At 37.6% G+C, this 26750-nt stretch overlaps 1 protein-coding gene across 2 annotated transcripts; it reads right to left on the bottom strand.

The window, feature by feature from the left end:
• Positions 1 to 1776: 1776 nt before the first annotated feature.
• On the bottom strand, positions 1777 to 22438 carry rps6kl1 (ribosomal protein S6 kinase-like 1). 2 transcript variants are annotated; one of them, XM_051866902.1, is made up of 12 exons: positions 22346 to 22438; positions 20636 to 20702; positions 19924 to 20230; positions 16121 to 16245; positions 15316 to 15408; positions 15141 to 15188; positions 14141 to 14273; positions 8981 to 10210; positions 7447 to 7536; positions 7255 to 7340; positions 4559 to 4654; positions 1777 to 3558 (listed from the first exon to the last, which is right to left on the bottom strand). In XM_051866902.1, exons 3-12 carry the CDS (start codon positions 20057 to 20059, stop codon positions 3436 to 3438), a joined length of 2160 nt encoding a protein of 719 aa, XP_051722862.1. In that variant the 5' UTR covers positions 20060 to 20230; positions 20636 to 20702; positions 22346 to 22438; the 3' UTR covers positions 1777 to 3435. The 2 variants fall into 2 exon arrangements, with proteins under 2 accessions (XP_051722862.1, XP_051722863.1); XM_051866903.1 differs by having other exon boundaries at positions 7255 to 7337.
• Positions 22439 to 26750: the final 4312 nt, after the last annotated feature.

Here is a 26750-nt window from a genome sequence, read left to right as displayed (position 1 = left end):
ATGAAGAGGAAATGACTGAAGCTTTGAGGTGTTGATGGACTCGATCTACTTCATCTGTGTTTTGATCATCGTTCTGAATCACATCCAGATGAAGACTTTGACAAAAATACAATTTTCTCAGCTTTTTGTTTAAAATGTTGCGTTTTGCTTTTATTTACCCATGTTCAAGTTTTGATAAAGATAAAAATAATTCATGAAGCTAGGATATTTTTTAAAGCAGAGGCTCTGTTCTTACTTTGATATATTACATGTTAAGATATTAATACAACAAAATATTCTTGGGGCCATGAAGGTTTTGTGAAAATGATGAAACATGCTGGCGCTGGCCAGCAACTTAAAAAAAATTTAAAAAATTTAAAAAAGAAGGCTGGCAGGGAAAGTTAAAAGGGGGAAATATGCTTATCAGGATTGATGCATGACGTGGTTATTTTTTGTCTTATTGATATACTATTATGGTTTTTGTTAATATTTAGAATTATATTTTAATTTTATATTTTCTGATTTCATTTTAATTTCAAAGTTTTACTAGTTTGTTGTCATTTTTATTCGTTTTTTTAAGAGGTGGATTTTGATAAGCCCAGAACATCCTAATGTTGGATAAAGAGGGATACATTTTCCATATTTTTTCATATTTTCATTAAAATGAGGAACATTGATTGCTAATCGGGTTTGTAACGTGTTCAAAAAAAATGTTTTTCTCTTTGTTAGCACATGTATATTAAAGGATTAGTTCAGCCAAAAATGAAATTTCAGTCATTAATTCCTCACCCTCATGTCGTTCCACACCCGTAAGACCTTCGCTCATCCTCAGAACACAAATTAAGATATTTTTGATGAAATCCGAGAGGTTTCTGACCTCCCTACACACGGCGATGTTAACAAATTTGAAGGCCCATAAAGGTATTAAAGACGTATTTAAAACAGTCATGTGACTGCAGTGGATCAACCTTAATGTTATGAAGAGACGAGAATACTTTTTGTGCGCAAAAACAAATAACGATTTTATGCAACAATATCTTGTCTTCTGTGTCATTCTCATCTCTTCATAACATTAAGGTTGAACCACTGCAGTCATATGGACTACTTTAACGATGTCTTTAATACTTTTCTGGACCTCAAACGGTGCAATGACGTTGCTGACTATGTGTGGTTCAGAAACCCTTGAATTTCATCAAAAATATCTTAATTTGTGTTCTGAAGATGAACGAAGGTCTTACGGGTGTGGAACGACATGAGGGTGAGTAATTAATGACAGAAATTTCATTTTTGGGTGAACTAACCCCTTAAAAGCTGGCTGTTGGTAGAAGGTTTGTGATGCAGATGCTGCTGTCGGATGAAGCACGTTCAGACTCCACACGGGTCTGATGCTGCTGCTGGACACACATATTACTAATGCAGCATCAGATGAGGTTTACCCTTCAGAGCCTGTGTGTGTTTGTGGTTGTGTTTTACACGCACACAAGGCTTCTGGAGAATATGAAAGTAAGTTACAGTGCAGTCTCGTCCATGTCTTCATGCGCAGGGCCGGATGTGGTCACAAGCGCTCAGAGTTTGGTCACATGCTAAAGATGCTTTGAGGTCACTTGGTTTGTTATTCTCACGCCTAAAAATATTACAAACCATAAACACCTCTGCTTTACACTTCCACAAACACGAGGTTATTGATGGTTTTTGAAAAAAAATAAAAAGATCACATTAATGAAATAAGTTTCTAATCAGACTCAGGCATGCTAATTTATTTGCTGTGACACTTATGTAATAATTCACAACAACTAGTAAGAAATGAGTGGTTTTATTCAACGCAATCACGTGAGATCAAGAAAAGACATTCAGTCGAAAATGGAGAGGACAGAACACATGATTAGATGTTTGTGTTCAGTAATATTGCATTTTATCTGCAGAACAGCAAATACAAAGTTTCAATGCCCCGAATCGACCTTTTGCTTCATGCAGGGCCCTTTCTGTGAGAAGTGTGTGATAACTGTCATTTCAACTCATTTTCCAGACATTTGAGCATGATTCAATGGAGCCCATTTCTGTCACATAAAGAAAAAATCATGAACATAAACAGCCATAATTATGAGATTAAAAAGTCGAAATTGACATAAATTGAAATTATGACACACTAAGCCATACTCATAATTTTTTAAGTTATAATTAATTTTTGCCATAATTTTGTCTGTCATAATTTAGACTTTCTATATCATAATTATGACTTTTTATGTCTGAATTTTGAATTTTTGTCAGAATTTGTACTTTTATCACAATGTCGACTTTGTATGATTTTGTCCTATTTATGACTTTCATGACTTTAACTTTTCATCTATTAAATATGACTTAGTATGTCATAATTTAGACTTTTGATATTATAATTGACTTTTTAAGTCAGAATTTCTACTTTTCAAGTCGGTCTCGACTTAGTGTCACAATTTCGACTTTTCATCTCTTAAATGAGTGTCACCATTTTTACTTTTTGTCATAATTGATATAAAAAGTCATAATGACAAGTCAAAATTGACATACTAAGCCATAATTATGAAAGTTAAAAATTGAGATAAAGTCGAACTTTTTGACTTTCTATATCATGATTATGACTTTTTATGTCTGAATTTTGTATTTGTCAGAATTTGTACTTTAAGTCACAATGTAAACTTAGTATGATTTTGTCATAATTATGACTTTCATAATTTTGACTTTTCATCTATTAAATATGACATAGTATGTCATAATTTTGACTTTTTATGTTAGAGTTTCTACTTTTAAGTCATAATACTTGGTATGTCAGTTTGTCCTAATTATTACTCTTTAAGTCATATATCTAATTTTCATCTCACACTGATGACACACTGACTTTTCATCTCTTAGATATGACTTAGTATGTCATAATTTTGACTTTTCATGTCCTAACTATGATTTACAAAAGCATGATTGTTTTTTTCTTATATGGCTTCCCTGCAATCCAACTGCTTTCACTGCAGGTCTGTGATGTGATGTAGAAAACTGCTGATGTGGAGAAATAACTCCTGCTGCCACCAGATGGTGGTAAAAGTACATGATGAATCCATAAATCCTGATCCACTTCAGAGCTTCAGTAAAGATTCACCCTCATTCACTGTTTCTGCCGTGTGGTCAAATAAAAATGAGACTTTTTGAACGTTCTAAGAACATTTAGAAATAACGTTTTCATAACTTAATGGGAACGTTAGTAAAACATTTTTAGAATGTATTTTTGTTAGCTGGGTAGATGAGGCCAAATAAAGATTTGCAAAATCGTGTAGTAATTATTTTCAAGGGGAAATACATTTTAAAGAGAGGACACTCAGTGTGACTCAGTGTAAGGAATATTGCGCATCAGTTCTCAACACACAGGGTCTTTAATATCTGGAGGTTTAACAGGCAGAAACAAATGGAGGGGGTGAATACTTTCAGAAGGCACTACGGCGTCAGTGACCGGCTGAGTGTGAGCCACGGGACGGAGGTAAAGAACGGATGGCACTTGATGTCGCTCACGCCGCCGCCTCCTGATCCCAGGCGATAACACGCGTCATACTGGAGCAGCTGCGGGAAACATAAAGAGAAAACGTTTGCATGCAGGGAACTGTCAAGTCTGACACATTTAATGGAGAAAATACAAAGATAGAAAAGAAAAGAGTTTATATATCAATATGAAATGCATTAGATGGTCTTACACCACAAACACATTTATGAGTACAGATAATGTACATGCGGATAATTGATAAGTACAGTTTACACTGCTTTCATGTTCTTACTATTCCATGCAATACCCATGTGTTTTAAGACATATTTATGTACATGTTGATGATAATTTTAAGTTGTTCGAAGGAAGCCCAAATTCAGACTACTCAGAAACCACTAGTTCATTTTGTTGCTTTTATTTGAATGCCAAACAATCCATCAACAGCTGTTTCCATCCACCTAATTTTATGCGAATTTTGTGATGTCGCTTAAAAAACTGCTGGATGGAAAAGCCAAGATGCACATAAATTCTAAAAATGTGCATAAAAACCATATGCATATATATATTTTTTTTTTATCCGACAAGAAGACATGCTTATAAAATATGATGGAAACACATTTACTGAAGAAATACCTCGAAACTAACATGACTTTGCCTCAGCAGAGGATATGATTGGACAACTGGACTAACCAGCAGACCAATCACTTTGCACAGCATCTCAAATGTTGGTTTGGCGCAAGTCATTTATGACGTAGGAAAAAAGCCAGAGTGGGTTCCCCGATTGCAGCAACTTTAATTTTTATTACAGATATTTTGCGCAAATTTTCCTGGAAGTAATGATTTTCTTCTCTTGAACACATGGGATGGAAACAGTGCTTTATTTGCAAATGATTTATGCAATATTCCAATTTTGTGCACAAGTTAAATTCTCAACTTTGAATGGAAACATAGCTAATTTGATTAAGTCTTAAGAAGAATGACATTTACAAAAACCAAAAAACCTTACAAAAATGTCTAAGGAGCTTCAACACTCAAGCACTGCACACACTGTTTATCAGTTTGTATTGAGAGAGGAGTTACCTCAGTGAGAAGTGAGGCGGCTGCAGTACTGAGGAACTCTGGGATATGGAGGGGAGTGTGAGGGTGAACGCCTGTAGGGTGGCACTGCCACAGCGGCTGGAGAGAAACAAAGTTGAGCGAATGAAAACAAGTCTCAACACATTCAAGACCAAGGAGATTTGCTGTTCCTTTTCGATTCACTCAATATTGCATCAGTAGCTGACAACAAAGCTTTGTGAGACATGTTCTTCCTGCGGGGGACCTCTAAAAGACAAGGATCACCACGATAGCTGTGTTCTCTGCCTGAGTCACGCCCAGGTGAACGTGATTTCACCAAGTGCAACATGTTCCTGGATCAACATCTTTCTTGATTCTGGAGCAACATTCCAATCAACCAGATTTGAGGGACAAGTTTACAGTTTATGTCAAGTTTAGGCTTACAACCAGTGTTAGGTGCTTCTACATCAGTGTTATTCACCCATCATTTCCCTCTGATTTTAGGGATAACTTATGGGTAGGGTTAGGTTTAGGGTTAGGGATATGGCTAGGACTAAATTTTCAGACAGGAATTTAGCGGAGACAGCACCTAGTGGCTTGGACTGCCCCCACTGTCCGCTTGACAGTCCTTTCTCTCCGCACTCAGCTTGCTCTCGTGCTGGGAGATGAAGCTTCTGACTCCAAACCACCGGCTTCCCTCACCGCTCAGAAGCTGCGGAAGAAGCAGATTTGCTTGGGAGGGAGTAACTAGCTCCATTCGGCTCAATGCCTGAGCCATCGTCCATCTGAGCCATCTTCTTCAGTGTCTTTTAGGGAAGCTAGCACTCGCCCCTCCCCTGGAGTCCGCAATGTGGTATCTTTTGGCACATCTGAAAACGATGAGGATATTATGTCCACAGCAGCGTCAGAGAGAGAGTAGCTGGAGCTCCATGGAAGAAATGACGACCGTACGGACGGATGTGACTGAGTGAGTAACTGGCACACCTCTCGAGAATGTGCTTTTTACCATATCAGAGGTGAGAGCCACTTCCACACATCTTTTCTATCCAAGTAAATGGAAGGTTTTCACAACCTGGTGCAAAGAACGGCGTGAGGAGCCCATATCTTGCCCCTTGCCCATTATCCTTGCTTTTCTACAAGAGCACTTAAAAGTAAAAGTAATACGGCGTGTAGCCCATACTGGTGTCCCATACTCGGAATTTGTTTTCTGCATTTCACCCACTTAGAGCTGCCCACTTAGAGGGTGGATGCGCACCTTCCACACTCAGTATATGTGGCAGTGATTACAGTGTATGACCAATGGATTTACGACAAACCAGGTAAATGTGATTTGGTGATAAGTTTTCTGAGAGGTGCAAGGTGGATGAATCCCCCTCGGCCACCCATTGTACCAATCTGGGACCTGTCGCTTGTACTGAGAGCTCTGACAGGACCTACTTTTGAGCCTCTACAGTAAACTAATCTGCAAGCGCTCTCTCTGAAGACGATCTTGCTGGTATTGGTTTCAGTAAAGAGTGTTGGGAATCTGCAAGTGCTGTCAATAGAAGCGTCTTGCTTAGAGTTCAGACCCAGGGATTGCAGGGTCAACCTAAAACCTAGGAAGGTATATTTCCCAAAATTGCTTTCAACCCCTTTCAGAGCCCAGATCATAACGCTGTCGAGTTTCCCTCCAGAGGTGGGGTCTGAAGGGGAGCAGTTCGAGCGCTACATATATACATTGAGTGCTTAAAGAGCCCTTCGTCTGTTGTGGTGGACTTGCGAAGGGGCAGCCAGTATCAAAGCAGTGGCTTTCAAAATGGACTGTGGACTCAATCGCACTGGCATATGAATCTCAGGGAATGGACTGCCCTATTGGCGTCAAGGCTCACTCTATTAGTGGAATGGCATCTTCATAGGCTTGGACAAAAGGGGTGTCAATTCAAGATATTTGTATGGCAGCGGGATGGGCAACGGCAAACACATTCGGCAGGTTTTACAAATTTAATGTATCTTCGTTCACAAATCACAAGTTTTGTCAGTGTGGGAGGGCCGACAGCTGCACGCAATTTAGTTTTCAAAGAAGGGATACCGCTGCTCTCATCTTACGACAACCGACATAAGATGGACTTCAGTCAGGGTGTATATTTCTTATTCTGAGTTTGGGCAGTGCTGGCGCCACCTCAGCCTTTCTGCCTTCATGCTTATAGTGCTTAAGCTTGACTAATTGTGCTTGACTAATCAGAGCATCTGTGACATTGCCCATGGTGTCAGTATTGCCCTTTCCCTGTAGTGCTGTGGAAGGTTTCAACTATGTTTTTATCTGTTGACTCCTCGCTATTACTATGGCGTGATTTTATACAATCCCCATAGCGTCAGCTACTGGCACAATGCAGAGTGAACCGAACTCAAAAGGGAACGTTTCTGGTTACTCGTGTAACCCTGGTTCCCTGAGAGGAGGGAATGAGACATTGCATTATCAGCCGTATTAATCACTCAGAGTCTTAAGATAACCTGTCCTGTTCAGTCGAATAACATAAATAACGTTTTGATACGCCATAAAATTGAAGTAGTAGATTTTGTTCAAAGGCGACTCTATACATGACAAAACACAGAATAAATTTACTTTCACTAATAAATACATTGTTAAGGTGGCTCATCCAACAATCCAACATTTGCAGTCATTCTTGGGTTAGTTTTAAATTCTTTATTTTTTAAACAGAAATAAAAAGAACTTTGCTTACCATGCCGGTAAGAAGCTCATATAACAAAGCTCCAAGACTCCACCAATCACATGCCTCTGTGATTTTCGACACACCTCCAATTTCTGCTCCAAGTTAGTAAAAAATCTAGTTATTACATCTCAAGAGAACAGAATGTGTGTTAGAAATGTTGCAGTTTGATGTGATTGTGAAAAACCAATTGAAATGTTTTACCTGGTGCACAGTACATCTCTTCCATTGCTTTCGGGTTAATTTCAGGCTGAACTTCCGTCCACTGTCCAAAGTACGTAAGACATGCCTCACCTGTGAGCAATATATTTGAACAACTGTTTTAAGATACTAGAATGACATTCCAAACCTGTTGTCTTCCTTTCATGAAACACAAAAAGAGATGTTAGACCGAATGTCTGAGCTGCTCTTTTCCATACAATGAAATGACAATATAGTTCCATAAAAGATAATAAACCCTATATTCCAAGTTATATGATGCTTTGTGTGAGGAACAGACAGAAATTTAATTCATTAAACACTGATAATTTCCCTCTCCACTGCACCTCTCAAGTTTCATTTGCTGTCACATATATTCAATCAAAGCCATCACAGTCTAATGATGATGAACCAATGCTGTTTGGTAACAATGTCAAACCTGGTGTGACGCATCTAAATCTGCCATTTTTTAACTGAATCAAGGAATTTTCCCTTCAGATCTTGACAGTAAATCTCCATTCATTTCTTTATATAGAGCATGCAAAGAGCATGCACTTATGGGTGAATTAATGATGGAAGAATTCATTTTTGGGTGAACTTTTCCTTTAATATATCAGATAACTGAATAAAATTCTACATGAGGAGTTAAATATTAATGGCATTGTCAATGTAGAGTTCAAGGTTAGCTAATGCTGCTCCTGGATGGCTACCTTCCTACAGATATCAGTTCCAACCTGCTCCAACACACCTGCCTGTTATTTTCAAGTAATTCTGTGATTTGCAGTTTCAGGTGTGTTAAGAGCAGGTTGGAGTTGAACTCTGGAAGATGGTAGCCATCCAGGAGCAGGATTATATATATGTATGGTTTCAATGTTAAAATGCTTAGAACAGGGCTTTTCATCTCCGGTCCTGGAGGGCAACTGTCATCAGAGTTTAGCTCCAACCCCAATCAAACTCTCTAGTAATCCTGAAGACCATGATTAGCTTGTTCAGGTGTGTTTAATTAGGGTTAGAGCTAAACTCTGCTGGACAGTAGTGATGTTCTTTTAAGCAAATTAACCAGTCGAGCTGCTTCACAGAATAAAACTGAATCTAAGTTTATTTCCGGGTTGATGATGCAAGGTGCACATCCAAAATAGCATGCACGCTCCTTTTGCAGCACCAAATGAGCATATGAGCATGTCCAGATGGGTTATTGAACCAAAGAACTGATTCAAAATTAATTAATCAAAAAGAAATGACTCAACTGACTGGTTATCAGAAAAGCTGACTTTCATCTCTGCCTGTAGGTTTGATTCATTCATTTCTGGACATGCTTATTGGCTCATTCGGTGCTGCGCCAGGAGTGTGTGTGTGCTACTTCGGATGTGAATCTTGCATCACCAACCAGGACCAAATGTTCGATTCAGTTTGATTCTGTGAACCGACTCCACCAGTTATTGGCTTAAAATAAGGATTTGTTCATGAATCAAACATAACTACTGGACAGTGGCCCGCAGGATCAGTTCAAAGGCTAAAGACATGGCATTAGAAGACATACCACTGCTGCGAAGTAGAACATTTCTTGGGTTGAGGTCCTGACACATGATGCCCTGCTCGTGAAGACTTTCCAAGGCCAACAGAATCTGAGCCCCCCACAGTCGCACCTTTTCCTCGGGGAGTCCCTGTCTACCCCACTTCCATTTGCCATTCTTGGCCTTAATTTGGGTGTAATGGTCCAAGCCGTCGACCTTCACCAGCTGTTCCATCTGATAGTCTTCTAGTTTAGTCTCACTCCAAAAGGAGCTGTCTGTAGTAGGTGCCGATGGGAAGGATATCATGCCAAGTTGTGGTTGTTTATATGAAGGGCTGAATATATGCCAGTTTTCCATGTCCTCCTTCCCAACCTCCCTCACCATATCAACAGTGTTCACCCGAGAACTCATCTTTGTGCAGTCTAAAGAGATACCTTCTTGCTTTTGAGTTGTACATTCAAATGGATTGCGATGAGAACTGACTTTGCTCAATTCAGCCACAAATTGTGAAAGCTGTCCATTTTCACTGGGTTTACAGTTAGTAACACCCTGTTCATGAGCAAATCCATCATGTGCTTGGTTTCGTGGAGGTAAATGTGATGTGTTGGGAACTATCCGAACTCTCTGTGGAAGTACATCAACTGTGTTGCAAAGGGTTGGTTGTGCGTTTTCACCAAATAAAGAGGCTGAAGTAATTTGAGCTGCACTGCTGAATCCTAGAATATCCGAGTTTGATCCTGGAACAGTGAAATTTTTACAATCCTGAGCAGGTTCTAAAGAATTCCAAGCTTTGTTTAGATCTATGCAAGAGTCAATCCGCTCAATGCGAACATCATTTCCTAGAAGGTCAGAAGTGACATCAAGAGGATCCCGAGTGTCCACAATCACACAGGGATGAACGGGAAGAGGGACATTATCCTGAGGTAAAGAATTAAGAACATTGTGTGAACCATCAGAAGGAAGCGCATTATCTGTCCTCATTGCATACAAGCCTGGAGAACCCCCCTGTTGGCGCCCCGTATCTTCACAGTAGGAACGGGTTCTACAGTTCTCACGACAATGATCAGCTGGGCTCCCTGCCCTCTCAAGAGGTGTAGTTCTCTCACAATTCTCATTGAGGTAAATCTCCTGGTGGAGAGAAGGGAGAGTGTAGCTGTTCTTCAGGTAGATCTTGTGCTGGTTGGGGCTGAAGCACTCTGGATACTCCCTGACTGCTTCACTTCTGACCCTGTGAAGTCTGGAAAAGAGTCTTCCACCTGTAGAAAAGCAAAGCTGTCAAACTATATGTCGTTGTGAGCAGGGATATTTCAGAAACCATTAACAGGCTGGATGAACAGTACGCCATCTCTCCTTGCCCTCGCTTATATAAAGAAAGAATAAGTCTTCAGTCCGAATATAACTTGCTGTCAACTACACAGGAAGAGAAGAGGTTGTTAAAAACCTGTCATACATTTTACGAATTTGGGGACAAAGCCAGTGAATTACTAGCTTTTCAGTCTCGTCAATTAAATAATTTGAAAATGATTACTCAAATTAAGGCCCCATCTGGATCCATGGCATATACTCTACAGGATATTAATGACAGCTTTGTCCATTTTAATTCTAACCTATATACTTCAGAGTACCCTAATGATTCTGCAATTTTAGACTCCTTCTTTAAAAAAATTAATTTATCAACTATTAATTCGGACCTTAACTCTGACCTGGGCAGACCTGTGGCTGCAGTAGAAGTTACGGAGGCTATTGCGGCAATGCAGAGCAGTAAAGCTCCAGGACCTGATGGTTTCCCGATAGAGTTTTATAAGAAGTTTGCAACTTTACTCTGCCTGCTTCTTGTGGCAGTTTATAATGAATCTTTAATACAGGAACTCTTCCTTTAACACTTACACAAGCCTCAATTTCTCTTATCCCAAAGGAAGGCAAGGATCCTACTCGTTGCAAATTATACAGGCCAATCTCGCTTCTGAATGTGGATTTCAAAATTGTATCCAAAATTCTTGCATTACGCCTGGAACCCATTCTCCCTACTACAATTTCAAATGACCAAACAGGTTTTATTCAAGGCTGTAACCCCTTTAATAATTTATGATGCCTATATAATGTAATATACACAAATTGTCCCCCAGGTGAACATGAAGCAGTAATCTCTCTCGACGCTGAAAAGGCGTTCGATAGAGTAGAGTGGGAATACCTTTTTAACACACTTAAATAGTTTGGTTTTCCTGCAGACCTAATCTCATGGATTAGACTGTTATATATCTCCCCGGTTGCTTCAGTGTGTACAAACCATGTACACTCTAAGTATATCCCCCTACACCGGGGCACCAGGCAAGGGTGCCCTCTCTCTCCCTTGTTATTTGCCATATCAAATGAACCCTTGGCTGCTGCGCTCCATCAGTCTTCTAATATTAAAGGTATTACACGGCATGGTACAGAGCATAAAATTTCATTTTGCATATTTATTTTTGAATATTCCTATTTTTATCAGTAAGATTTTTTTTTTACTAATCTGGCGAATCTAATCGCTTCCTTCCTGTGGGAGAATAAGACCCCTCGCATTAGGAAGACTTTTTTACAGAGTTTAAAATGTCAAGGAGGAATGGTGCTACCTAATTTTTTATTTTATTATTGGGCAAGTAATTTTCAGAAAATAATCTATTGGTGTAGATCCTCAAAATACCGCTTTGTGGGTGCAAGGGGAACAATCATGTACTAACTTCAAACTTAGCCTCCTAGTTTGCTATTCACTCCCCCCTGGTGGGGGAAAATTATATCTCCTTCCCTAATCCTGTACTGACTCACACTCTAAAAATTTTGGTTTACTGTCAACTTTCATTCTAGGTCCTATTGTTTCTAACTGTCTATTCCCACCATCCTATGTGGACTCTGCTTTTTGTGTCTGAGAGGAGAGTTGGATTTGGCTCCTAAAAGATTTATATTTAGATAATACATTTTGCTCTTTTGAAGAGCTTAGACATAATTTTGCTTTACCTAGGTCCCACTTTTTTAGATTCTTGCAGATTAGGAGTTTCGTAAATAAAATTTTTGTCTCCTTCCCAAGAATACCACGTGCCACACCTATTGAGACATTGCTTGATCTGAACCAACATAGCAGGGGACTCATTTCAAGCATATACTTAATTATAACATCTATAGAGCCACAAAACCTGCATGATATTCATAAAGCCTGGCAAAGTGATTTGGGCAGAGAATTTACAGATGGAGAATGGGAAGATGCTTTAAATCAGGTGCACTCTTCTTCGCCCTGTGCAAGACAAGGCTTAATTCAATTTAAGGTTCTTCATAGGCTTCATTTCACTAACTCCAAACCAGCCAAGATTTACCCGAATGTTAGCCCTGCATGGTGTTAGCCCTGCATGGTGTTCGCAATCACCTGCCACAACTGCCCATATGTTCTGGCTGTGTCCTGGGCTGGAAGAGTTTTGGAGGGGGATTTTCTAATCATATAATCATATGTATGGTATTCAGATTGCCCCTCATCACTTAATGGGCATTTTTGGTGTTGTACCCGAAGGTATAGAACTCAGAAAAGACATTTGCTCTGTTATCGCCTTCACTACACTACTGGCAAGGTGCTTAATATTATTTCAGCGGAAAAGGGTAGACCCTCCAACACATACATAGCATCTGGATAAAAGAAGTAATGTCTTACATTCAGTTGGAAAAGATTAAATACATGACTCGAGATTCGAAATGTAAGTTTCGAGACATATGGTCCCCCTTATTTTGATATTGTGAAGAGCTCCCCTGACTCCAAGATGGAGTTACCTCCCCATCTTTCTACATCATCTTTCCATATTCTGCTTTGTTTATACATATATTTTTAAGTTTATTATTTATTTAATGTATTTATTTGTGTGAATATACAGTATATATATTGTATAAGAATGCCTTCTCTTTCATAAATCTGTTACCATTAAAACCACTTGTATTAGTTCCTCTATTATGTTTTCTGGACCAGCATTCTCACAGTGTGTACATGTGTATTTTTATGAAGGTGTGCCTCTTCTTCCGGGAGTCTCTAACTTTTTGCTTTTTGCCATATTCATTATACTGATTACTTATATGTTTCCTAGCTGCTGTCAAGCCTTTCAAGTCTAAAGACAACTTATACACTGAACAAACATGGAACATTTTAATCCCTCACAGTCAATTCTGAAACTCTGGAATGTGTTTTAGCTCAAGATTGTGACTTGTGGCAAATAGGGGCAAATTTGACAAGCTATAATAAATTATCTGTGGGGTATTTTGAGCTGAAACTTCACAGACACATTCTGGGGACACCAGAGACTTATATTACATCTTGTAAAAGGGGTTATTTTAGGTCCCCTTTAATAGAACTTACAAAATCAAGAGAATGTAGGGTCTTATCATATATGGATCTTAAGCACTGGAAAAGCCTTCTGGGTGATGTTTGAGACACAGGCCCTGTTTACACCTGATATTAAGATGCATTTGGTCGATTGGATCACAAGTGGACATGAGAGACACATTTGCATATGAACATGCCCGGAGACTACAGGAAAACATACAGAGAGCAGCAGCTTTCGTTTCTGCTCTAACAGCAGCGAGACTGCGCTGCACACGGTAAGTGCATGTTAGAAAACAGAAATGTTTAGAGGACATTATGCTTAGTATGTTTTTCATCTTCAAACCAAACTTATGGCTTCAGCCGGCAAAGTTTAAATCCCGTCTGGCTAGAGCGCTTTCCATAATGTTTATTGTTTCAGTAGGTGGAGAGTAGGCGGTCTTTAGTGGCTGTTTGAACACATTCGACCATATGAGCATCTACACCATGAATGTAATCCGTTTTCGATTACCCCTGGAAGTGGTTGAAAGTGGACAAGCTCAAAATGTTTTACACCTGTATTTAGTGTCGTCCACTTGTGATCCGATCGACCAACATGCATCTTAATACCAGGTGTAAACAGGCCCACAGACACACTCAGCTTAAGTGAACCCCATCTGTTCAACCAAGACGATTCTCATATTCATTGTATAAGATGGTTGGGTTCCCCAGCAGGTTCTTGGCTCCTTCCAAGTTTTCTTCCTCATCAACATCTTGTGAAGTTTTTCCTTGCCACTGTCACATTTGTCTTGTTCACTGGGTATATACGATATCGAACTACTTTGGAACAATATATAACGTGAAAAGTGCCACTCACCTTGAACATGTTCTAGATGAAGGAACACAGTGTCTTCACTGACATAGTATTTTAGCAGCTTCACCATGAAGGGCACTCCCTGAGGAATGATGGTCGACCTCTCACGACTCTCCCAGCTGGACTTGGGTAAACTCTGTCCAGCAAGCAGAATTTTTCACACCAGAATTAGGCCCTTTTTTTCAAAACCTAGTAAACTGCCTCTTTAGACAGCCTTTAAGACAACATAAATTAGCTCCTAAATCAAAGCCTGTTCCAAAAGGAAGGCAGCATGGGCATGCCTTATTCATACATACAGCACCTGCTCTGTTTGAGCATAACCACAAGAACAAGGTCACTTGTGCTTTGACAAAAAAAAAAAAAGAATTTCTGCTTTGTAGCTCAAACAGTAGAGCTTGGCACTAACAACGGCAAGGACATAGGTTTGATTCCCAGGGAATGCATGAATTACAAAAAAAAAAAAAAAAAAAAGAATAGCTTGAATGCAATGTAAGTTACTTTGGATAAAGGTATCTGCCAAATCCATAAATGTAACAGACCTGTGGCACTATACAGAAAATAATGTGATTTCTGGATTACTATGTTGAGTATTTATTTTAATAATAATAATATATATATATTTTTTTTTAAATCTTATTTTCATTAATGTAATGCAGAAAAATAATGATATATTATTACAATTGTAAATTATTTGACCAGCATGGTAGTATTTATTGTATTTCCTTCAGTGTTTACTGGTTTCAAATGACTTTTTTGTTTTGTCCACCTGTCTCTGTGGTATCTATTTAAGCTGTAGCAGGCCAATTCTAATATCTCAAGTGTCTGGTTTCAGTAACCCCAGACGAGTTTGTACTCAGATTCAGACAGCAGCTTTTAACAGGATCAATCCAAGCAGACGTGCGGTAATAACAGAAGACGCAAGGTATTCCCAGAGACCGGATGGCCTGATTCCAACTCATTTCTGAAACCCATACATTAGAATACTTCTGTTTCAAATGCCTACCTTAACAATAAATGTCTCCTTGCTTATCAGACTTTCAACCGTCAGCACCTGTGGAAGACACACATTTATAACTGTTATAACTACTGCACTTCCAATGACTTCCTGGCATATAGAGAAATGACTGACTAGCTGTAAACCATGAAGAGCATGAGAGGAGCAGATATTTCACACATACCTTATCAATGATTCCAATGACTTTGCACATCGCCAGATTCTCCACCGGCGAACTTAGATGTCTGATCGACCGAAACCGTAAGCTACTATAACCCTGATGAGCAGGAAAAGAACATGAGTCAGAGAAAAATAAACAGACCATGGCCTGTATGTTATATCGGTCCTCATAAAGTCAGAATATTAATTAATAGCAAAGGTCTGGTTCACATTGCATCTGGCCAAGAACTACCCACTTAAGACCTGTTCACTCCAAGGACGATAACTATAACGATAAGTATAAGGTAAGATTTAAGAGAAAAGCAAAGTCCACACCACAACTACAACAACACAGAGGAATGACTTTCAGTGATTCTCTCCAGCTGATAAACGATGAAAACATCGACAGCCAATCAGAATCCATTCTGCTTTAAAGAGTTTGAGTATTTAAAGCGTCAGATGACAAAACTTAAGCGCGGACTAATAAACAGAACGAAATCGGCAGTTAGTGTTGTGTGGGATTCCATTTTTTTGTTTTTCATTAAAATTTTTCTGGATTCCATTTTAATTGTTAAATTAAATTTTAGTAATCAAAAAAGCATGTCTAATTGATTGAAATAATGAAAGTTATTGAACAATTTAATAAAAGTTTAACAAAAATCATGGGGGAAAAAAATAAAGTTTTAACTTTTAATAAGTGAATAAAGTTACTTATCTACATTAAGTTGTGGTAGTGCGGCCATAAAAGTAAAAAACTCACATCAAAAAGAGAAAATCATGTTCAATTGGGAGCCTGAACAGATATCTCATCATGCACACTTGTCACCTACTCCTAAATGAGTGGATCCTTTAGAGATGTTGTCCTGTAAGTAAGAGATGAAGATCTCCTCAGCTCTCTTCAGATACTGAGTGGTCTTCCGCTTCACGGCTTCACGTCTCTCTTTATTTGGATCCACTGTAAGACACAGAAGACTCTGCATTAGTGTGGAGATATATGTTGCATGTTCTCTATCCTACATCTGCCATCTTAGCTGACACATTTTTGCTCTTTTCCAATCTAAGTCATGTAATTATCAAAATTATCAAAAAATACAGTTCCCAGAAAGTTCAGAGGATGCAAGAGTTTTTGTTTTCCTTTAGATCCAAAAATCAAAATCATCATTTAAACATTCTATGGTTTAAATGATGTACAGATTAACCTACATTTGCTTCTTTTCTGTTTACAGTGAAACTCTTTTCATAAGATATTATATTATTCTGTTTTCAAATCTCTGGTTGGCAACAGGTGGAATCGAAACATAAGCAAATACAAATTATATTTTTCCTTATAAACAAATGCTCACAAATGAAACTAATATCTTCAACTCTGATATACAGAGATGAAATTTTTCCACAACAATTAATAACAAAATAATGTCTGAGGACACAAATGTACACGGTCCACACATGAATGCCAGGTAGAGTTTGTTGATGTTTGTGACATTAATACAAATTTGTAAATATTTTTTTTCAGTAATTTATTTGTGAATTTAATTATTTTTGATACAACTCATAATTGTAACAGTTATGTTTAGTTTCATTGTATTTTGGTTCTGTTATGTTCCTGTTCCCTGCCATTTGTATGTTGAACTAGGCTGTGTTCGAAATCACCCCGTATACCCTCATTCACTATTTCCTACATTACTCCATAAATATAGTCCACTTGAGGGAGTGACTGAAAATGAGTGGGTAAATTCAGACACTGAGTGCGCCGGAAGGGTTGTCGCTTTTGCATATTTTGTGCCTGCTGTTTAATAATCATTTGAAACTAAGAAAACTGGCAGCTCCAGTAGTAAGATGGAAATATTTATCTTGAAATCTGTCATGGAAACTATGTGTAAACTTTTATTAAACAATTTAATAATCACTTAAAAAGGAACTTATACTGGTATATTATGCTGTAGCCACATTGGACCAGCGGTTTGGAACGTGGATGAATGAATGATTCAGCTTCAGCGCCATCTTCTGGTCAGAAGCGGGAATTCATTCGGTGCAAGACTCTCACAGTTTACTTATTAAAGACATTGAATTAGTACTTCTTTGTGTGTTTTGACTAGAACACACCAGACACCTGACAATAATATAACATATTTATGGATGTCATTCTTTCTGTCTGTGAATTAAAGTTCTCTAGATTTATTTGTGGACTGTAATCTATTTATTTAGGAAATACGCAACAGTTCTAACCTCATAAATCAGAGGTGTTCAAGTTAAGTTTCATTTGTGAAGTTTTATTTTTCTTTTTTTTTTTTTTGAGTGATTATCTCTGTGTATTGGTATTGCAAAACCACCCGTTTTTATTTTTTATCAATTTTTATCGTGTTTTAACCACAGCGCAAATTGTGTTTATGCTGACATTTAAGGAAACCTCTGTAACACTTTACAATAAAGTTTCATTAGTTAACGTTAGCTACTAACAATGAGCAAAGCATTCGTTAGAGCATTTATTAATCTTTGTTAACATTAGCTATTAAAAAACACAACTGTTCATTGTTAGTTCATGTCAGCTCAGGTCCATTAAATAATATTAACAGAAACCTCTTTTGATTTTAATAATGTATTAGTAAATTGGTGAAAATAACATTAACTGAGATTAAGAAATGTTCTAAAAGTATTTTTCATTGTTAGTGTTAACTAATGTTAACAAATTAAATGTTACCGAAACCTCTCAGCTCATGATGTTCCTTGCTCATTCGAACAAAATCTCTAGTTCACATTACAGTGTAAATGTTCATATTGCACATTTATGCTCCTTAGACTTAGAATTTAAGGCCAAATTCAATAATCAAGATTGTTCACTTTCAGGGTCAATTTACAATGGGAAAGATTTGAGTCAAGCAACCTCCAATGAAACACTTGAGATTAACCCTGAACACGATGCAAATAAGAGACTGATTGTGAAGTATAGACGGCTTTATTGATTATAACGGGAGTTTTCGCAAGAGTTTAAAACTGAGTTTGTGCTGAACTGAAGTGATTATAAAGGTAGCACACTTTGCCTGCTTTCTGTTTATAACACGTTTTTATTTTTCTTGCTGCTAAAGTTTGGGGAGTGACATCCCCCCCAAAACTTTGCAATGATTGACATTGTGATAATACCCATAGCAATGAATGGATGAAAAAAATCTGATATGTCAAAAAACCCTTTTAAAGCAATGCTTCCTTAACTGAAAAATATTTGAAGGCAACCTGCTGTTTTAATTTTGTCATGTATCTGCCGTTGTACCTTTCTTTGATTTCCTGTGGTTTAGTTTCTGTTTTCACGGTTGTATTTTCTTAACCCTCAGTTACTGATTCTGACTTCTTTAGTTCCTCATTTACTCTGTCTATTCATAGTTCTGTGTTTCAGTTCACTCCTGTCTATGCATGTCTTTGCTCGCTGTTATGCTTGAGTTCCCATCAGACTGTTCATCTTCTTGGAATTTTTTCTCGTTGAGAGGGGACCTTTACTGCCCTTTTTACAATATGTAATATAAGTCTCTGTTATCGCCAGAATGTGTCTGTGGAGTTTCAGCTCAAAATACCCCACAGATCATTTATTATAGCTTGTCAAATTTGCCCCTATTTGGGTGTGAGCAAAAACACGCCGTTTTTGTGTGTGTCCCTTTAAATGCAAATGAGCTGCTGCTCCCGGCCCCCTTTCCAGAAGAGGGCGGAGCTTAACAGCTCGCGATTTGGTTGCTCAACAACAACAAAGCTGGAGAATCTCACGCAGACAAAATGACAAAAGTGTTCAGCCTTACATTGTTCAAACCGGAGTCGACACTGATGGAGAGACTCAGGAAGAAGTTACAACATTTAGAATGAAACTGGACGTTTCTGAATGGTTAGTGGATAAATTTATGTAGTTGCTGTGGAGTTGATTCAACCAGCATGTGCCGTCATGTTAATCTTTTGTGCAAATCCAGCGTTAAATTGACCCTCGTTTGTGAAGCAGTCCGGCGTAAAATGACAGATTGGCAACAACACAGCCGTTTGTTGTAGTCTTTAAAAAATAATTAAATAATGTAAAAGAAAATATCTCCCTTTGCATTGAACTTCGAGCGTCGTCACTTTGCAGATGTTGTTTATGCTCAGAAAGCAACATTACACACTAACTAAAGTTAAAAAAAGTGAAATCATAATCAACCACCCCTTTAAAATCAGATCCTCACTTCAACTACTCCTTCCACCACAGCGTGCCAAATGTATTATTTACTTATAATTTTGATTATCAGCATAAACATTTAATTACATTTTTTTTAATTTCCAAATATTTACATTTAAATATATCCAATAGATTTATGGTACTGAATTGATACATGAAATTTTACTTGGATTGATAACGACTACTGAAAGTTTGGTGACTGACAACAGTAAGGATAAGTAAAGAATAATCACTTTTTGGTAAAAAAGACTTCTGTTTACCTTGAATGAATCAAGGCAATGAGTTTGCACTTAGTTTTTGCAGTGCAGTTGAGGCCAAAAGTGTTTTTAAACCTCCAGGTCCAAAAGTGTTTTTCACACTGCCAGTAATTTTCAATCACCATATAATTTGACGAGCTCTTTTAGCAGTCATAAAGCCGAAGGACGCAACAGTAAAGTGTACACTCACCTTGAACTCCATTGAGCAGCAGATCGACTCCATTCTTATAGTAGCTGAACGCCGCCTCATAATCTTCATTGACTTCCCGGTCCAGCGCCATTCGAATCTGTTGGGCTGCATCTAGCAGATAGTCTTTTTTCGCCATATTTGTCTATCAGCTATGAAGGGCAAATGTCCACAGGAACCAGAACCAGACGACGGATCTGTAGTTGTGAAAACACTTCTGAAGTGGCACATTTCTGGTAATTAAAAACCCTCCAGAAGTCCTCCGGTCTCTCTTGCCTTCACACACATGTAGAGCGAGGCCAGTGTCCACCTGCGCGACACACAGAGAAAATATATATATATATATCCATTCGTTCATTATTTATCAAATGCTGTATGTGCAAACTGGTATTCTGCAATACTATTTATAACATGGTTCATCTGTGGGCAGGACTGTTTTATGCTATTTACATAGAGTGATGTGAAAGTACAGAGCAGGATTTGTCCAAAACGAGGAAGAACTTGTAACTAAGAGGTTAATTCAAAGCAGAATTATTTGTTTACAGCTAATGAGCACCATGAGCATGAATCAGACTGATGAGCCTTACAGGTGTGTGTATGTCAGTCATTTCACATCCAGTCAGAATCTAGAGTCTGAACTATCTGTTTATGAGTAATAGACTAGTAATAGTATAATAGTGAGAGTTTGTAAAAATAAACACAATGCACGACTCACCTTTGTGACCCCTGAGTTCTGTCACATAAAACAGCCGTGTGTTTCCATCTGATCATCTGGCTTTATCCTGAATAAAACCAAACGCACAAGTTCATATTCACTCTATACTGCAGAAGAACAGTTATCTATGGAAGCTTGTTTCTGCCACTAAATAAAAAAAATTAAAAAGGTAATTCCAACTTTATAACTCACAATTCTGACTTTATATCTCACAATTCTGACTTTATAACTCACAATTCTGACTTTATATCTCACAATTCTGACTTTATATCACACAATTCTGACTTTATAACTCGCAATTCTGACTTTATATCTCGCAATTCTGACTTTATATCTCACAATTCTGACTTTATATCACTCAATTCTGACTTTATATCTCGCAATTCTGACTTTATGTCACAAAATTCTGACTTTGAACGCAATTCTAACTTTATAACTTGCAATTGTGAGAAAAAAAGTCAGAATTGTGAGATAAAAAGTCGCAATTACCTTTTTTATTTCACGGCAGAAGCAAGCTTCCGAAGTTATCTGATGAAGAATGACTGCGATCCTGTAAAGTTTATCCTCCTAACAAAGCATCAAGTTAATTTTATTTACAGCTCTTTTCATGATACACAAAGCAGCTTAAAATATTGCAGTATTACTGTAAGTGCTCATTAGGACCCAAGTTTAGGGACGAACTGCCAAATCACTGTACATGACCAACACACACACAAATGTGCAAGAACAGCATTAGATCAAAGCAAGATTTGTATTATTTGTAACTATACAGTAACTTAGGTAAAATGCCACAAAAATGCTACTTGCTAGGGTACTCGTTGTGGTTTCTAGGGTGTTGCTATACAGTTTCTACTAGGGTATTCTCGGTAGTTGCTAGGGTGTTGCTAAGCATTTGACAGGGTACAGTGTACAACAACATATTATTAAATTCACAAGCCCGATATTGTATGAACACAGTTATTAATGTTAACTGAAAATAAAACCATAAAAAAAAATCAATTTTCATTACCTGGAATAAAACATTGAAAGAAAATATTTCTCATTTTATTCAGTTTAAGACGAAGTACTAAATAACGAAGACACACTAAAACTTTAATTATAATAATAAAATCTAATTCAAAAATAACACTGCATATGAACTGGCAAATAATGACCAAAATATGTCGAGGTGTGGCAAAACTCACATCAGTGTTTTTTTTTTTGTTTTGTTTTTTTTGTTTTGTTTTTTGTCAAATGAAAGTGAAAGACAGAATGGCAGGGAAAAAAACCTTAATAGTATAATTTACCATGGCAATCATAATAGTTTCTGCAAAAACACTATAATTACTGTCACAGTTAGGCTTGAGTTATCACCACAGGCTTAATGTAAACAAAACAACTGAAAGACTCGTCTTGCACAGGGCACATTTGCATAATTGTGGTATTTTATGGTAATATTCTGTACAGGTTCAGTCAGACACACTAAAACACACAGAAACAGCAGCAACACAATGACATGAAGCTGCAGTCACCATCATACAGCCTGTGACGTCACGCGCGACCCCTCATTTTACTGTGATGACGATGACCTTAAATACTACTAACGTTAGGCCTGCACCATTTCAATATCAAACGGCGTCTGTATTTGAAGTAGAACCTCATGCCGATGACAGAGCAGTTAGTTGTTATTCACCATGCGCTGTCATGTTACAAAGCGAACAGAAAACGAACCTTGCGCGAGATCCTCATCCTCATCCTCAGCATCCGCTCCTGCAGCGCAGTCTTCAACATCAGGAAGCAGGAACAACACACGCTTTCTATTGGCGGATCATGATCTCACCCAGTGACGTCACCACGCCGCTGGTCCGCCCTGGATGCAGTGATGTGTAACAGCCTGTTACTGAATTTTCAGCAAATGCTGTAAATACTGAAGATTTGACATAAAAATGCCCCAATCAGTAATGGAGAATACTCTTGTCCTGAAAAGGCAATTCAAGCTTTCCATTCAAATCTGCCTTCATCATATAGTGACTGGAATCTATACTGGAATGCCTCTCTCTCGCTGACGCATTTTGGAGAGGGAACAAAAAGTGATATAGGCTATACAGTCAACTACGAAATTATTGGCACCCCTCAAAAAAACTACACAAAAAAGAGAGTTATAAAATAAACCCTACATATATTATTTCAAATCTTCCTCACTCCTGTCTGTGCTCGCTGTTATGCTTGGGTTCCCATCAGACTGTTCATCTTCTTCTTGAATTATTTTCTCATTTAAAGTGGACCTATAATGCCTTTTTTACAAGATGTAATATAAGTCTCTGGTGTCCCCAGAATGTGTGTGTGAAGTTTCAGCTCAAAATACCCCACAGATCATTTATTATAGCTTGTCAAATTTGCCCCTATTTGGGTGTGAGCAAAAACACACCTTTTTTGTGTGTGTCCCTTTAAATGCAAATGAGCTGCTGCTCCCGCCCCCTTTCCAGAAGAGGGCGGAGCTTTAACAGCTCACGCTTCGGTCGCTCAACAACAACAAAGCTGGACAATCTCACGCAGCCAAAATACCTTTGTTGTGTGTTGTCGAGGATGGGATTTATGTAAATTCAAGGTTTTTTGATGTCACTAACCTGGGAAGAACCTCGTTGTAGTCCCTACCAGCCATTTGTTGTAGTCCTTAAACAGAGAACTCTCACATTTTGAAGAGGGAACAAAAAGTAATATAGGCTATACAGTCAACTCCGAAATTATTGGCACCCCTCAAAAAAACTACACAAAAAAGAGTTATAAAATAAACCCTACATATAATATTTTAAATCTTCCTCACACTGTTTGGAGAAATTGCTTACTGTTAATTTAGTAGAAATCATTCCTACAAAAGTGATGTTTCATTTTAAGAATAGTCAGAGGTGTAAAGAGTACCTGAAAACCATACTTGAGTAAAAGTACTGATACCTTACATCAAAAATGACTCCACTACAAGTTACAAGTAACCAATTCCAACATGACTTGAGTAAAAGTCTTAAAGTATCTGATTTTAACAGTACTTAAGCATTTTACTCGTGCTGAATCTAGGCTCAGAGATGCACTAGCCCTGAGAGACATGAAAATAAGAAACAATTGATTAGTAAGATGAGAAATCAAGTTTATTTTCTAAAATCAAAATAACCAAAATCAAAAAACCTCAATGTTGCAATAAATCAAGGTCGACACAACAACCTTTTAAACGTCTACAAACTCATAAGTATGCCATAACCAATATCCTTCAAAACGGTCTTGTCAATATATAGCGGATCAATAAAACAATGTTAAGTAAAATTAAATAGTCAAAGTCTACTGTATGTGCTGGTTTGAGCCTCATCACCAGCTGCAGTCATTTCCTCATCTAATAAATCAAACACCTGCGATCAGCAAATACCTGCTAATGCACTCACATTCACGTAAAGCATCCTTGTTGACAAGTTTGGGTGAGTAAAGGCAAAATGCACAAGATATAGTACCTTCAGTGCCCTTAGATGGCGATATCGCTTATATCAGAAACAAACTGCTGCAGAAAAAGTTAGCTGCCATGAAAAATGTAAATAAGATACTTAAGTACAGTAACTAATTACATTTACTCAAGTACTTTACACCTCTGAGAATAGTGTATTCTTTTAAAAAACATATGGACCAAAATTATTGGCACCATTTTGTTTGTGACCATTTCCTGTTGTCCAGGGGTATAAATATGAGGTTGCACATTTTGTTAAATCCTTTTTGTCATCCATCAACATTAGTAAAGCCAGAGAGCTGCACAGATTATAAAAAGTAGTCAATTGAAATGAGCAATTAAATGAGCTTTTAGGGCGATTATTAAACATTTAAAAGTATGGGACAGTTGAAAATTTGCACAGATGCACATAGTATTCCCACATACAGTGAGGAGGATGGTAAGAGAGGCAATGATCACGGTTTTGGGAAAGCATCATTTAGTTGAACTTTGGGCTTTTCACATTTCAAAATCCACTAAAAAGTCCTTCCTAAAAGCAAGCCACAAAATACAATGCTTGAACTTTGCAAAACTTTATTGTAACTTTGACCTTAATCATGTGATATGTTCAGATGAGATACAAATTTAACTTATTGGTCATGCACATATCCGCCATATTTGTTTGGTGATAAAAAGGCAGTGCATAAAGAAAAGCACCTGCTCCCACTGTGAAATATGGTGGTGGTCCATGATGTTTTGCTGCTAGTGAAGACTGATGGCATATTGAACTCTAACAAATACCAGGAAATTTTAATCCAAAATCTGGTTGCCTCTGCCAGAAACTTGGACCTTTCGGCAAGATAACGACCTCAAACACACATCAAAATACATACAGAAAGGACAAAATCAAAGTTTTACAATGGCTTTGAAGATCTGAACCCTATTGAAAACCTGTGGTTTGCATTAAACAGGGCAGTTGACAAGCAAAGCCCCAAGAATGTAAAGGAACTGGAAGTGTTCTGGATGGAAGTGTGGTCCAATATTCCTCAGCAGCTGTTCTCCAACATTGTTATGATCTCAGTGCTGCTATTCGTGTCAGAGGAGGATTTACCAAATATCAATAATGGAGCTGCCAGTGTCTTTAATTGTGTCACAGAAAACATTATTTTGTTCCAAAAAGCTGTGTAAAAATAAAGATACACAGTGTATCCTTTAATTTAAGCCCAAAATATCATTTATTGCATGTGTTGTTTTTGAAATCTGTTCATTTAAGATCATTTTCATGATGCCAATAATTTTGCAGTTGACTGTATATAGGCCTGTGTGTGTTCGTGTAAAGCAAGGCCATTAATATGTCTTGATGTCTTTTTATTTATTTATTTTTTTAAAAATAAAATGTATTTTATTTTAAAATATGCACACATTCACTCTTATTTGTATGTCAAACATGCAAAATGTTTCGTCTTGCAACATTCAGTTATGAATTACATGAATCATATAAATATTTCAATTCAAAATGGTGATTTGATAAAATTATAAGATAAGAGTAGTTTGCATCACTGGAAATCCGACTGTTGGTTGCTTAACATTTCTTTCGTAAAACAGTTGTCAAATATTAAATGTTTAGATCTTGCAGTGGTTACGTAATTGGAGACAGTGATGAAACAAAAGGAATTTAAAAATGTAAACGTTTTCCATTTTTAAATAGATCTGTATTCCTCGTCATGCCCCCACTACTGTCTACATCTCCTATTCCAGTCATGGTATCTAGTTCAAAACAGGCAAATCCACCTGATGCTTTGGTTGTATCACGTGATACATAATGTAAAATATATTAAATGACTTATTTTATGGTTGATGTTACACAAGCTATTTTTTATGGTATGATTTCCAATCAGGCACTGACTCAGGCTCAGTCGTTCAAGGGTCCTTGCAGAGGAGCTTTTGAACGCGGGCAAAGAATAAACACTAACAAGAAGCGACACTCAATAGAACGTTCCATTGAAACACCGGCGCCCAGCAGCGGCCCTGCGTTTCCGCCATTTTGGGGTGAAAGCGAGTCAGCAGTCCACTATGGCAATATCAGCTGCTTTGTTAAAAAAAAAAAAAAAAAAAAAAAAAAACGTAAATTAAAGCTGAAATCCAACCTGAATGATGACAACACAGAATAAAATACTATCACTACTGATCATCAAATCCTTTTAACAGTTTATTTTACACACTTTGTGTTTAAGTCTTCCACTTTTTTCACAAAACCTTTGCTCTCTAGAAACCCAGTCAGTTTGGGTTAAAATTCTTTGAAGTTCAAGTATTAGCATTATAAACACCGAATTAATACCAACATATGAAATTAAATTAAGGACATGCATCATAAAAATTGGGAATGTTGGACAATAAATAAATGTAACAGCTTGATTTTGCAGTGTTGTCTAATGTCCGTTAAAGCAAAAGTGTCCAAATGTGGGAGTTTATGCGATAACGGACACAGCAATGCATCACGTATTATAAGATCATTATGTTTGTAGCGTGATCCATTAAAACGTACAATATATATTTCAATTCAGACCTAGATACTATTACTGTTACTCCACTAGGTCTGAAATATATTGTTCGCTGCAAACATGATGATCTTACATTTATTAATTATTAATTTACTATTAATAAATGTGT

This window comes from Ctenopharyngodon idella, chromosome 17, assembly GCF_019924925.1.
Source record: "Ctenopharyngodon idella isolate HZGC_01 chromosome 17, HZGC01, whole genome shotgun sequence".
Lineage (NCBI taxonomy): Eukaryota > Metazoa > Chordata > Actinopteri > Cypriniformes > Xenocyprididae > Ctenopharyngodon > Ctenopharyngodon idella.
The sequence above is the reverse complement of the archived record's forward strand: the minus strand, read 5'-3'. Positions and strand labels throughout refer to the sequence as shown.

Coding starts and splice junctions, on each gene's coding strand:
- rps6kl1 (XM_051866902.1), bottom strand. CDS start 20,059: ATGGCGAAAAAAGACTATCTGCTAGATGCAGCCCAACAGATTCGAATG. Junction 15,409..16,120: donor AAGGATCCACTCATTTAGGA/GTAGGTGACAAG, acceptor CCTGCTCATCAG/GGTTATAGTAGCTTACGGTT. Junction 10,211..14,140: donor TCATCTAGAACATGTTCAAG/GTGAGTGGCACT, acceptor GCTTTTCTACAG/GTGGAAGACTCTTTTCCAGA.